This window comes from Tenrec ecaudatus, chromosome 2 (assembly GCF_050624435.1).
Source record: "Tenrec ecaudatus isolate mTenEca1 chromosome 2, mTenEca1.hap1, whole genome shotgun sequence".
NCBI lineage: Eukaryota > Metazoa > Chordata > Mammalia > Afrosoricida > Tenrecidae > Tenrec > Tenrec ecaudatus.
In genome coordinates, this window is record NC_134531.1 from 44,857,354 (window position 1) to 44,872,963 (window position 15,610).

Sequence of the window (15,610 nt, forward strand, 5' to 3'; positions counted from 1 at the left end):
GTAAGCATGGGGTGATCCACTGCAATATTAGTGGTTCAAATTTACCATGCCCTCGGAGAAAAAAGCTAAGGATGTCTGCCCTCAGAAGGAGCTCCTGTAGTGTAAATCCTGAGGGGCAGTCCCACTCTGTCCACTAGAATTATTATGTATCAGAATCAAATTGATAGCATTGAGGGTTTTCTTTTATTTTTGATTTATGGATACCAAAGCATAGTTGTTTACTTTTTCAATGAAATCAATTGTTACTTTTTTGAAAGCTATCCAAGATGAGACTTGAAATGATAATTGCATGAACGTTTAAGATGGTTTGGTGTTAATTACGGTTCATCAAGTATTCTTTTAGCAGCACTGCTTTGTTTTTAGCTCCTGTACTCAGCTAGGAGTCAAATTATAGAGTAGCTGCTTACCCCTCACCCCGAATATCACATGCCTGTCCCTCTAAAGATGAGTCCAAATGACAGGTCCTTTTGAAAAGTGAGAGGACCAAGCTATGTTGTTTCTGACTATTTGTTACATACAACCCATTTAGAAGATTTTTCAATTAATTCCCAGCCATGAACGAGTGGTTAGATAACAATGAATAACTAATGCTAGCCACTGCCCAAGGCTCTAGAAGAAAGCACAGAACAAACGGGCAAGCAGTTTGACATAATGGGCCTTATAATCGATTCAAATAAGTAACATAAATATAAATAATGGACAGATGTGTGTGCTGAGTGCCTGTGTTTTCGAGGTATTGCATAAACATACAGCGGAGAAGCTTTCGACTCCTGAACAAAACCCTGTCTCTTGCGCATTTCTGATTCTGAATTGTAACTGCTAAGTTCCCTCACAATCCCGTGATACTGAGCATGATCTGTGAGTTCTGCGTGACATTGTAATGAGTTCTCAAACTCAGCAGGGTTTATAGAGAGTCTTTAGATGGGCATCTATGTCAGGCGGGTGGTAAAAAGTTTGGAAGTTGGAGGCATGTCTGACTCTAGCCTCCTGGGCCTTGAGTTGAGGAATTTGATTCTCTTCCCCCTTATGAAATAAGAAGAGGTCAGTCGATGCCTTCATGCTGTTTTCTACAGAAGCCTATCTAAATTTATGGTTATCTTTAAAAATCAGTATCTTATTAAAATATGATACAAGTAGTAAAGATCAAAACCTGCATTCATGGAAAATAAGGGTTAATTCACCAATGCATAGGAATTACACTAAAATAGTCAACATTTACATTTCTTTGTTAGTGATGTAATCTGTATAGCAAAGCTTATACTTTTCAACTTAAATGTAAACATTCTTCAGTATGCAAATTAAATTTATATTTGAACAGGTCCTTTTCAAATATCATTCAGGGTTAAGTGGAAAAATATCATTTAGGGTTAAGTTTAAAGGTTTCATTGCCTATAACTTCATTTTTTGTTTTTTTTTGGTCTTGCTTCCTGTCATGGATTGAATAGTGTCTTCCCTAAATGCATAAACCTCTCTGAGGTTTGATGCTCTTGGCTGGGCATTGGTATTATAAGGTAACCGTTCCCTAGGTGACAAGATCCTCCCTGATCTGATGTAAGGTGATGAGGGAAGCAACAGTCTGACTCCAGCCCCAGCCCTGACCCTCTGTAAGGGCAGTGTCCTCGGGGGAGACAGTTTCTTTTTACAGGAGACAAAGGAAGGCGAAGGACCTGATGCCACAAAGAAAGAGCAGCCAAGAGTGCAGCATGTCCTTGAAAGTGTGTCTACACCGCGACCAAGGCAAGAGTGCTGACGAGACACCTGGAGAGCCACAAAGGGAGCCACACCCACAGGTGTGGACTGGAGAGATTCAAAATGTGAGCTGACACCCTGAATTCGGACTTGCAGTCTGAAAAAATGTGTGAGAGAAAAAAGATCTTTGTAAAAGTCACCCATTTGCACTGTTTCTGTTACAACAACATTGAATAAGATAATTCCCCAAGAAATGTTGGTTGGAATATCACTTTATACATATTTCATGTTTATCCTTACCAATATAGCTACCTTGGTATACCTACCAATGCCCACAATTGTGTGAATACAGCAAATGCTCGCAACAAAAAGTTGAAAGAAAGAGTGATTCCAAGCAGGATGCGGTCATCGATGCTATCAGCGTCCCAAGCCCCTTGCCTTCTTCCTGTACCCTCAGGGACCCATTACTCCTGCTGCTGTTGGGTACATTACTGATGGGTTACCTCTCTTGACTTTCATGTAACTAATGATATTACATACACAAATGAATATACTCAAATTGAACAATGATTAATGAGGTAAAGGAAATAAAACCATAATAGTAATGGAAGCAAGTAGTAAAGAATTGGAGGATAGTTATGTGGTTCATCAGTGCCATCCCACATCCTGGATTCATCATTCTCTCGGTGTGGCCCTCCTAAGAGGAACTGTCTAATTATCTTACAGATTGGTTTCGGGTTTCCACTACATCGATTTGATCGCTAATTTTTGAACTTTGGATACCTCTTCTTGTCAATATTTCATGATCACACAGGCTGGTGTACTTCTTCCATGTGGGGTTTGTTGCTTCCCTACTAGATGGCCACTTGTTAACTACAAGCCTTTAAGAACCCAGACACTGGATCTTTGAATAGCCGGGCACCATCAGTTTTCTTCACCACATTTGCTTATGAACCCATTTTGTCTTCAACAAGTATGTCAGGAAGTGAGCGTCATATAATGCCATTGTATGGGACCAAACAACAGAATTGTATGTGAATTAATATATTGCCTTTTGTAAGATATTGCAAAATAATAAGATTTCCGTGGGGTATGGTGAGGGGAAGGGATAAAGGAGAGCATATATCAAGGAGTTCAAGAAGAAAGAAAATATTTTGAAATTGTTTGTGGTAGCAATTGCACAACCCTGCTTGATGTGATTGAACTATGGAATGATCTCTAAGACCCTCCCCCAAAATGATTTTTAAATGCAGTACGTATCATTAAATATGCAAGATCATAATAGTTTTTATATGTATTTGTTTATGTTTCTTTTCAATAAAAAATCTCAGTATGAAAAGAATGAGGCATCCAAAATCAGATGCTATAGCATATACTTCCTCAGACAGATTTTATTTAGAGGAAATATAGCTATTAAACATAAGTGTAACATCTGATTTTGTAACCATAAAAGTAAAAATGAGTCTTTTTCTAAACATTAATGCAGGATAAATCAGATCATTCTTTTCAATACTGGGAAGCTTTCTGGCAGAACATTGGAAATGCAGAAATTACTTACGACCATCTTATTGAGAGACACCCAGCAATCCGGCGGGAAATCCTGCAGTAGTGGTACCAAAAACTGAAGACAGCCATCCCAGTGGCAAAGGAGAAGCATCATGCCGATGAGGTTAAAAATTCTCACCACTGCACTGGCAAGATCATATGTCATGTGGAAAATCTGTTGACCAAAGCAAAATCAATTTTTTAGGATGAATATTGAAAAAAGATCAATCATACCATCAAGGTCCAAAGGCATCACGACAGTGTACGTACACATTTACTTAAAATGCAGGGACTTACATATGGAAACAGAATTTGGATTCCTCTCAGGTCACTGAAACTGGACATTCTGCTTCATGAGGATTACAGTCAAGGGCGCATCTCCACAGGGAGCAGAGGCAGCATGAATGCTGCCGGTGTTTAAGTCAGAGTTTAAAGACCTAGCGCAATGGCTTATATTTTGGGGTGCTAACCACAGGTCTTAAGGTTGAGACCACCAACGATTCTGAGACAGAGAGCTGAAGTTTTCTGCTCTTGAAAAGACTACAGCCTTGGAAACCCAGAAGGACAGTTCTACTCCATCTTATGGTATAGAGGGTCCCTATGAATCTAAATCACCTCCATGAGAGGGAGCTTAGTTTGGGTTTGGTTTAATTCGACAGTGGTTTCCATTCCTTGTCCTTTCCTCTGTAGGAGGAGGGCTTTAAAACAAGGTGGGAACTTGGTCAAACTCCTCTCCGTCGCCTCCCTTATAAAAGCAATAGATTTGTCAACATAACAAGGAAATAAAGCCTCAAAAATTTTAGTAGCAAAAGCTTAATTTCAGTCAATGTATAAAGTAAGATTGAAAACAAATTGTAGTGGTAAGTTGCACGAGTGGAGGTACTTCTTTAATTATAAATACATATTAAATATAAACAGTGGCCTTTTAGATATACGTTCTCTGGAGTTTTAAAAATCTGTGTGGCACTGAAATAATTATCTTGATATCTCCATTTCTATTATTTTTATGGCACAAACTTCTCTGCAGTTTTATTACTCAATTTATTTTCATGAAATCCAATTTGACAAATGAGGTTACTTAAGAAACACAAAATTCCTTTATCAGCATTTTAGAAGTAGAAACATATATTCTGCTTTATATCTTTAAATGCTTATTATCCCAAACATATTTGAACTTAATGTTCTCCTTTACCAACTCATACATATATTCGTTTCCCTATTTTAATGTGGTTCTGTTATATTTCACCTAGTTCAGAAGAACAAATACACTTAGAAACAGAAATACATTCTCAAATTATTTTAATTGTTGAAGAACTAAAACATTAATAAATAGAATTATAAATATGAACAAACACGCAATTATTACATCTTGCTAATTACAACTACATTTTATATATTTAAACTTAGGAGTCATAGTTTTTAAAGTAAAAGGTGAAAAACACAGAGAGATTTTATCTGAGAAACAAACCAAAAGCACAATCCATATTTTAATTTGAAAACAGTATGTCTTTTAATCTTTTTGAGAGATATATTAAAGAATATAAAGATAAAACACCATCTGGATTGGGATTTTATGAAATCATCATACCTGTCCTTAATTAAATGTTTTTCACTTTGATATATTTATTAGTCATTAATTATTTGATAAATAAAGTTTGTTCTTGACATAATGGTAATACACTCACTGTCATCTAGTCAACTGCAAATCATAGCATCTCTAAAGGAGAGACAATAATGCCCTGGTGAGCTCTGTCCCTTTAAATCTCTATGAGGATAGACAATCTCATCTTTCTCTTGCAGAGGAGCTGGTGGGTTTGAACCTCTGACATTTTGGTAAGTGGCTCAACGTGCAGCCCATGATGTCACCAGGGTTCCCATATAATAGTGACCAAAATATTTTTATTTTCTTTTATTTGGAGTATGTATGCAATATTCTGTTTGTTTGGTTTTTTTAATTAAGATTGAGATCTTGGCGTTCAAAAGCCACAGCCCACATATTTTGATATTATGTCATCTGTGTGTGTCACTGTGAGGCAGAATCAACTTGATGGCAATGAATTTGATGCAAACAAAAATGTATTTTACAACACTAGGAATTGTATTGTATTTTAAGCAATCTTATCAATTTGTGCTGCATATGGCAAACACATTAGGATTTTTAAATGAGTTTATCTGGTTTATCTTGGTAAATGATATTGTAAATAAAATCTGTGGCAAATTTATATCAATAGTTTATTCTCATCAAATTTCTATTCTCATTAAAATCAATGAGGAAAACGCCATAAAATTATACTACAATTAAAGCAGTAAGAGAAAATCTACATAGACCTAGAGGTATTTTTCTTGTGATGGAATTCCATATTCATCTAAGCATCTCCTGAAAAATGTTTCAAGACATCTTTGGGGTGTAAATCAAATAAGATATCAATTACTCTCCAACCAAATCATTTGAAGTAAACATCATATCTCATATCGGAAACTCTCGGCCAAAGTAAAGTCTATGAAACATAAACATCAGGTCAGGAAACATCATTCAAATACCAGGCATTAGAACGGAGTGCATGATGGGGGATTAGTATCCACTTGGAGCCCCTGCAGCGCAGTGAGCAATGTACTCAATACTCATCAAAAGATTCGCTGTTGTTAACTGCTCAGCCGCGCCTGGGAGAAAATGACTGGAAATATGCTCCTGTAAAGATTCCAGCCAGTGATAGCTTGCTTACCACAGTGTCACTCTGTGTCAGAATTTAGCAGCAAAGTGGACTTGTGCAGATTCTCTAATTTGATATTAAGGAACTACATTTTCCCCCAGAATATTAAAGGATTGCTGGCTGATTTAAGATAAACTAGGCTATCAGGTATTTACAAATTCCATTAAGAAAACATTATGATCTCGGAAATATACTCCAGAGAAGAAACATAAACACTACTTTTTAAAAGAAAGTTAATGGTGATATAAAGCTATTCATAAGATACTAAGAACATTTTTTGTTGTTTTCGTTAACACAGAAATATAAAATTCATATTGTAACAGTGTAATTCCTAAAATTAAATCTCATCCTCTACTCCACTCTTGTTCTCCACACCATCACATTGGTTTAGAAGAGTAGATCTGGATGAATATAGTCTAATATATTAATATCTCACACTATTAATTTCATAGAAACTCCTTTATATCCTTGAGCATTATGAAACCAAAAGAAATAGCACTTTATAGAAACCTTTTAATTACAAGACACGTTCTAATTCATCATATTAACATCTAACTTTGGAAGAAGCACAAGTAAGCTGGTTACTTAATATAACTGGTTAAACACACGGAAGCTGATCAATCCACAGTGAGCAAACCCATATATTGAGAATGTAATCATCTTTATTTTGATTTACCTAACTAATAAACAAATCATATGTGTCAAAATGTATCTAGTATTTATTCTCATCTCTCTGTTCACGTCTTGTCTGTCAGGTTGCCATATCATGGTAGCTTGTGTGTGGCTGTGAGGTTGAGAGCTATGTGACTGGCATTTGAAATACTAGCAGTCGCCCGTTAGGAACAATTTCAAGAGAACAGATTAGGAAGAAGAAATCCGTGGTACACCACTTAGGGGTTAGCCACTGGAAACTCTATGCAGAACAGTGAAACATTGTCTGATAGCATGCCAGGAGAGGGTCCCCTCAGGGTGGAAGGCACTCAAAATGTTACTGGGAAGAGCAGTCTCCTAAAAGTAGAGTTGACATGCGTGGCACAAATGAAGTAAAATTTCCAGGACCTTCATTTATTGATGGGGCACAATTTCAAATGAGGAAAAGGAGCTGCAAACAAGAGTCAATATTCAGAACATGGTGTGTGAGAAATATGAATCCAGGAGAATTTGAAGTTGTCACAAATGAAATGGAACACAAAAACATCTAAACCCTGGGCAATAATGACCTAAAATTGACTAGGATTGGTCATTTTGGAGTAAGAAAACCAGATGGTTTACTGTACTAGAAGTGCAAATTCAAACAATATGGCAAAAAAGGGATATTTTAAGATGTGCAATGAAATACAATGCTGATGGTAACAGGATGAAATTCATATACCTACAAGGAAGTCTAGTTAATACTATAACTCTTATTCAAATTCATGCACCACAAAAGCTAGTGAAGAGGAAACTGAAGGATTCTACCAAATTCTTGCAGCTAAAATTGATCAAAATTCACTTCAAGATGCATTAAAAGTCATCGATGAGTAGAATGGGAAACCTGGAAACTAGGAGGAAGAAAGAGTAGCAGGAAAAATACTGCTTTTGTGATAGGGCAGAAGTTTGAGATTATATACTAGAATCATTTGTATACAATGACTTCTTTGTTGCAAAAACAAATGTGGCAAAATGATTTCTTTTAGCAACAACATGGACAGTTACTATACCCATGAAACTTTCTAAATGGATTACACATGGTAAAATGGATTATATCTATGGGAATTAAAAATGGAGAAGCTCAATATCATCAGCAAAACCAACGTCGGTGTTTGACTTTGGAACAATAAATTGCTCCTATGTAATTTTAAGTTGAATCTGAAGAAAATTAAAACAAGCCCATAAAAATAAAAATACGACCTTGCCTATACCTCATATGAATTTAGAGAAGATATAAAGCACAGATTGATTCACTAAACACTAATGACAGAAGACTTAATGAATTGTGGAATGACGTTGAGAATATCGTATTTGAAAAGCCAAAAGTCATTACAAAGACAATGGAGAAGAGATTAGAGTAGTTTTCAGAGAATATTCTGATATTTTCTGTTGAATGTATAGGAGCTAGAGAACATGGAAGAAATAATGGAGTAAAAGAGCTGAAGCAAAAATTTACAAGGTCAGTTCACTAAGAAATTAAAGGATTTTAATGAAAGGTGCAAAGACCTGAGCCTAAGTGCATACTGTTTATGCATGGTGCCGCGATCTGAAAGGTTGGAAGTTCAAGATCACCAGCTGCTCCTCAGGAAAAAGACCTTGCTTTCAACTCCCATAAAGGTCTAGAGATAGAAAACCAAAAAGTAAGAATATGCTCTGCATATCTAAAACGGAAAGAACTCAAGTGAAAATCCTTCTTCAATAAGGAAGAAGTTCAGGTATACTGAAGACATTAGCCAAAAACAAAGCTCCAGGAATTAATGGCATACCAGGTGAAATGTTTCACCAAACTGATGATGCACTAGAGGCACTTACTCATCTATGCCATGAAATTTGGAAGGAAGCCACTTGATCAAGTGACTGCAGGAGTTCTATATTTTTCCCATTGAAGAGAAAGTAGACCCCACAGAACGGTTCAAACTAAATAACAAAACCAATAATGTCACATGGAAGTAAAATTTTTCTAAAGATCATCCAATAATTGCAGAAGTACATTGACAGAGAGTGACTAGAGGGTCCGTCTGGATTCAGAAGAGGACATGGTATAAGCAATATCATTGCTGATGTCAGATAGACTTGGCTGAAAGCAGAGAATACCAGAAAGACATTACTTGTGTTTTATTAATTATAACAGTGCACTCCATTGTGAGAATTGCAAACTATGGTTCACCATTAAAATAATGGGAATTGCACACATTTCATTGTGCTCATGCAAAATTTTAATAAGGATCTAGAAGCAGTTGTGTGAGCAGGATGATGAATAGTGCATTGGTTGGCATTAAGAAATGTTTGCATCTAAGTTTTGGCCTCTCACTGTACTGAATTTTTATGCTGAGTAAATCAACAGAGAAGTTGGATTATTTGCAAAACTCTTTATCAGGATTGGGAGAAGGCTTATTAACCACCTGTGATATGCAGATTGTACAATCTTGTGGCTACAAGGGAGAGCTTGAAGCACTGCTCTGCTGATGAAGATCAAGGAGTTTCACCTTTAGTATGGATTACAACTTAATGTAGAGAAGACTAAAATCTTCACAAGTGGATCAATCATGATCAACAGAGAAAAAAGTTGAAGTTGTGAAGGAGTCTGTCCTGCTTGGCTCTACAGTCAATGCTCATGGAAGTAGCAGTCAGGAGATCAAAAGAGAAATTTCATTATTACTATTTGCTTCACAAGACCTCTTTAGAGTATTGGAAAGCAGAGATGTTACTTTGATGACTAGGGTTGGGACTAAAGTGCCCCTTACACAATTTATGAGATTTCAATTGGATCATACACATATGAATGTTTACATTGTATATGGAAGTCCAAAGAAGAATCAACAAATGTGAATGGTGGTGTTGGAGAAGGATATCAAAAATACCATGAGTTGCTAAAAGGCAACCCGATCTGTCTTGGAAGAAGTACGGCCAGAGAGTTCCCTAGAGGCAAGGATAACAAGGTTTTGTCTTACATAATTTGAACACGTTATCAGGAGAGACCAGTCCTTTCACACAGGCATCGCGCTGGGTAAAGTGGAGGGGCAGTAAGCAAGGCCCTCGGTGGGATAGACTGACACAGAGCTGCAGCAAAGGGCTCGGGCATAGGAGCCATTGTGCAGGTGTTGCTGCATTGAGCAGCGGTCCAGTCTGTTGAGCTTAGACTCCCTGTGGCCTGGAACCAACTGGATGCCACCTACCAACAGCAACCAAGTCACAGTCTCAGAAACTCACGGGGAAGTTCTACCTTGTCTTATAGGCAAGCTGTGTGTTGGCCTCTGCTCGATGGCAGTGTGTGTGTTGTGTGTGTGTGTGTGTGTGTGCATGTATACAAAGACCTGGAGTTAGAATGTCAAAGAATAAGAAATGTATCAGCATTTCTCACATTGAAAAAAAAGAAGAAAAATGCAAGCTACTATGAGTTGAAATATTGAAAGCCTAAATAAGGAAATCATTGAATGATGCATGAAGCATCAAATGAAGACAGAAGGGCTTCTTCATAGCATCACTGTATCACATGAAGAACTGAATAACTTCCAAATATTTTCAAAGGTAACATATGATCAAGACACAAGGGACTCAAGGAAGAAGTATAATCCTCACTGAAAAATGACTGAAACATAAGGCACTAGCAGTTGAGGAACTTCCAAGTGAAATGCTTCATAGCACGGAGACAGTACCCGAGGCCCTGGCCAGTCTTTGCCAAGATGCTATTATGGCAGCTACCAGGTCAAATGACGAAAACATCCATATTGTGATCCTCCCAATAAAAGGATAACCCACCATCATCTAGAAGTTATGCAAACAGTAACATCATTACCACAAGTGACTAAATTTTGCTGAGGACCACTCAACAGTAATTGCAGTGGCACACTAGCGTGGGGAACCAGAAATTCAAGCTACCCTCACGGAGCAGGTAGAACGTGGGATCACGTTCCTGACGTCAGATATATCCTAGAGCAAAGGAAGAAACACCTTAGCTGTGTTTTGATTGTGTGGATCACTAAAACAAAAACAAAAAACTGTGGATGACATGAGAATATTCACTTATGGTCACTGAGTCCATGCTGATACAAAGTGAACCCCTGTGGCTTTCTAAGACTGAGACTGTTTACGAGCACAGAAAGCTGAGCCTTTCTTCTTTGGAGCTGCTGATGGTTTCCAACTGTCAACCATGAGAAATGCAGCCCCATGATTAACCACGTCACCACCAGGGCTCCATACCATGAGACTAAGAATCACAAAATCCCTAAGTGTGCTCATGCTGATCCTGTACATGGACCAGGTCATAGTCATGCTATCAGAATCAAGGACTACTGCATGGCTTAAAATCAGATTTGGTATGTGTCCGGGTTGTATCTTGTCACCATATTTAGCCAACCTGTGCATGGAACCAATATCAGAGAAGCTAAACTGTGTGCAGGAGGCAAAATGAGGACTCAAGGAAGGGTCATTAACAACCAGAAACATGCATATGGCACAATCTTGCTCGCTGAAAGAGGACTGGAAGAACTTGCTAATAAAATAAAATGTGAAAGCCTGAATAGCAATCACAACTCAATGGAAAGAAAACCAAAATCCTCAAAAATGACAATCCTAGACAACATACTGATAAATTAAAGTTGTCAAAGATTTTATTTTACTTGATTCCATAATCAATGCTCACGGAAGCAGCAGCTAAGTATACATATTGCATTGGGTCAGATATTTGCACAAAACCTCTCTAAAGTGTAAGGAGCAAGCACTTCACTCTGAGGACTAAAATATGTCTCACCCATATCATAATATTTCCAATTGCCTCAAATGCGTGTGAACACTAGAAAATGAACAAGGAAGACCAGGAAAGAATTTGTGTCTTTTAATTTCCCAGTAAGAATTGGGAAAGAATATTGAAAACACCATGAACTTCCAGAAGAATAAACAAATATATCATGGAAGAAGTCCCACTAGAACATACCTGAGAAGCAAAGATGGTGAGACTTTGTTTCACGTACGTTGTACAAGTTATCAGGAAAGACTGGTCACTAGAAAAAGACATTAAGCTTGGTAGAGTACAAGGTCATCACAAAAGAAAAAAGGCCTTCAAGAGATGAGCTGACACGGTGACTGACCATCCGTGTTCCAGTCGAACAATGGTTATGATGGCATCTCAAACAATATTTCATTTCATTCCGCTGGGCACCCGGTGGCTAAGGATCACAACTGACTCACGGCACCTAACAATAGCCCATCCATATATAAAGTTTCAGGATCTGATATGATCGTCTCTGAGCAGGCATAATCATTTCATGGGGCCTGGATGTTAGTGGACCTGTTAAAAGTCAACCATAGACACCTTGGATGAGGAAACTAAATTAATATAGAGCACATACATTCGAAGAGAATCACATTAAACATAGAAGAAAATATCGAATCTAATTTATGTACAAAAGACAGTTTTAAGTACCTCATTGGTCAGAAGATATTGATCATTCATCAATTAATTATTTTTATTTTTCTCCATCTAAAGAGCTATAGTCTTAGGAACTCACAGAAGCAGCTCTACCCTGTCCTATAGGGCTGCGATGAGTCATAATGCACTTGATGGCAGTGAGTTTGTTTTTCTTTTTGAATGAGGTGAACAACCTTAAGTGATAAAATCTCCTTTAAATCTTAATACTCATTTAAGTCCATCTGATATTACATTCAAATTGTACCATAATTCAAAACCTGTAAATTTCTGGTGATAAACGAATGAAAGTATTCAAGGGGATCATCAATTATAACCTTAGTAACCTTTATAGCATGAACAGTTTGTCGCCATATGTGAAATAAGGAAACGCAATAAAATGGTTTATTTTATGCTTAATTTTATTTGACTTGAAACCTCACTAGTGCTCAGGGTAATTACTAGTGCTCACTAGTAATTAAAAAGATATGCTGTTCTCACTGGCTAGTATTTTATTTTAAGTGGTACTTTCAGGAGGATAGCTAGAGAGATGATGATAGATGATAGTCTTTTTAAAAATTAGTTTTTAAAAGATTTTCTTTAATATTATTTTCTACAAATCTAGAGTGCAAATGATGCTCATATAAGGTTCCATCCATTCATGTACAGTAGGACACTGCATTGCATGAGATAATCTCCATGTGAGAGAACATCCAATCACATATTCTCATTGGTTAGTAGAATAAATCCCTTTTCTAGTATTTGATTTCTAGGATTCTGCCCATTTTAATCCCATGATTCCTGACAGGGCAATTTGGTAAAGTGAAACTTCTTAATATTTCTTCTATCCATTTATCTTGTAACTCCTGCCAAGTGATTGGTAGGGACCATGAAAATAGGGTGCATGTAATGCTAATGGAAGGGGATTGATCAATTTTGGTACTCTCATGGCATGCAAGTCCATCAAGAAAGAGTCATCACCGGAACTCATTAAACATCTCTGCTTGAAGTGCCAGAGCCTGAAACCAGAGGCGCCAGAAGCTGGGACACAGCAAAGGAAATATGTCTAGAAAGAGCAGAAGGGCTGCTCCCTTGAGACTGAGACAGTGAAGCAGAATGGTATGCAGGCTTTCTGGCTCACGGAGCCAGAAGCCAAGGGACCGAGAGCCTGAAGATCAGCTAGAAAGACTTTGCTGGCTGAGGTGATGTGCCAACTGTGGGCCAATGACTGTATCTTTGCTGTTCACTGGTTCTGATTTGTAGTAATTTACTAACTTTTGTAGTTGTTGCCTTTAGGTGCCACCAAGTCAGACAGAACAGTGACCAGTCAGGCACCACCCTAACAATAGTTCCCATGCCTGAGCCCATTGTTCCAGCTACTGAGTCAAACTTTCCTAGGAGACTCCCATAGCTGTGAGTTGTTGCTTTCTCTGCTTCTTTTTGTCGCTACTGCAAGGAAATAGCGAACTTAGCAGAAGTGTAGTGTTGTGAGAAGCACACTTGGTGTTAGGATTCAGTAGATGGTGCAGCCTGGAGGCAGGTGGGAACTCTCCCTTATGACATTGAGCCTTGGGCTGATGAGGCGTTAGATTCTTCTTCTCCCTTGGGCACACAGAGGAGGCCAGATGTCTTCTCAGATAATTAATTTTCCAAATCTGAAAAATGCTCTGAGTAGGGTATTTTTTTTCTGAATCACAAAGACTGCCCTAATATTTGCAGAATTATATGCCATATATAATATTTTAAAATATGTATCAGAGGAGCAATGAAAATCACATCTTATTTTAATAGGCCAAATTTCTAATTCTGCTGTATAGCCTATATCTATAAATAAGTTGAAAAATATATCAAAACATTTTGATGTGATAAAAAATTAGCAGTTTTCCAGTCCACAGAGAGAACAACATGGCTGGCCCCACTATGAGAAATGATGCCACTCAGTGACTAAGGGCGATACAGGGGACAGCACCGGAGACACAGTGTGGGAATTGCATCTGACCTGATCCCACCACACCGAGGCAAAGCACTGGGGGAGTGCAGCGGAACAGCAAGAGAATGGAGTGGCAAGGTCCCCAGGGAATGCTGAAAGTGGACTTTGGGGCCAGGGCATGGTGCCCCAACTGACTGGACTGGAAAACGCTCCTAAGGGCCAGCAAACGATCCCTGAACTAACTACAAGCTTTTCTTTTGTGAAAAAAAAATTAGCAGTTTTATTGAAATATATTTACCTATCCTGGATTTCTCATATAAAACAAAATAACAACAACAACAACCAAAAAAAGAAAAAGAATAAGAAACGTACAAAAATAATCTTTAATTGAGAAGAAAGCAGAAACTAATAAAAACTAGGACAAATTTAAAATTGGTCAAATGGGAGAACAAATGATAAGGTATTGAATGCTAAGCTAACTCCACTCTCAGTACATGTGTATCAGTTTGCCACACTGTCATGGCTCCCGCATTGCTCTGATGCTGGGAGCTGTCACTGGTGTTTCAATGCCAGCACGGTCACCCAGAGAGAAGAGGTTTCAGCAGAGCTTCTAGACTAAGACCATGAAGAAGTACTTGGCTCCTCACTTCACACTAAGCGACCACTGACAATCTATGCATAGCTTTGAAGGCCTCATAAATGGAAGCCGAATATTGCCTGAGCCAGTGCCAGAGGATGCACACCTGCGGTTGAAGGGCACTTGAGAAATGTGACTGAGGAGCAGCTGTATTTTAGGGGTGAAGTTGACGGCTATTACTCGAATGGAGTAAAGCTTGTCGTACTAAAGCCTTCAGGGTCTTCATTGTGGATGGGGAACAACACAAGGCAAGAAGAAATAAGTGCAAAATCTGCTTATGATTGGAACTTTGAATGTACAAAGTTGGAAAATTGGAAGTAGTCTAAAATGAAATGGAATGTATAAAGATCGATATCCTCGGTATTAATGTGCTGAAATGATCTGGTATTGACCATTTTGAATCAGAAACTCATATGATTTCCTATGCTGGGAATAACACAAGCAAGAGGAATGGCATGGTATTTGTTGCCAAAAAGGAGACAGTGTAAAATCACACTTGAATTACAGTACTGTCTGTAATAGGATTTTATCTATTTCCTTAAAGGAATCTAATCCATACAACTATGATTCAAATTTATGCACCAACCAAAAAAGCGAGTGATGAAAAAATTGAAGAATTCTACCAATAACTTCAATCTCAAATGAATCAAATGCATTGACAATTACTGGTGATTGGAATGCAAAAGTTGGAAACAAAGAGGAAGGAACAGTAGTTGGGAAATATGGACTCGGTGTGAGATATGAAATTGGAGATCACGTGACAGAATTTTGCAAGACCAAATACTTCTTCATAGAAAATGCTTTCTGTACACAAGGATTTCTCCAGGTGGCATACCCAGAAAATCAAATTGACTACATCTTTGGGAAGATACCATGGAGAAGCTCAACATTAGCGGCTAACACCAGTCTACCAGCCAACAGCAGACTGTGGAACAAACCATCAATTGCTCCAATGTAAGTTCAGGTTAAAGCTGAGGAAAATGAAAACAAGTCCAACTGAACCA

General features: G+C 37.9%; 1 protein-coding gene across 1 annotated transcript in view; it reads right to left on the reverse strand.

The window, feature by feature from the left end:
- The window catches only part of HCN1 (hyperpolarization activated cyclic nucleotide gated potassium channel 1), a 521,083-nt gene that overhangs the window by 229,350 nt on the left and 276,123 nt on the right, over positions 1 to 15,610 (reverse strand). The window contains exon 3 of the mRNA XM_075541016.1: positions 3,248 to 3,409. Coding sequence (XP_075397131.1) covers positions 3,248 to 3,409 — 162 coding nt within the window. The remainder of the gene's footprint in view (positions 1 to 3,247; positions 3,410 to 15,610) is intronic.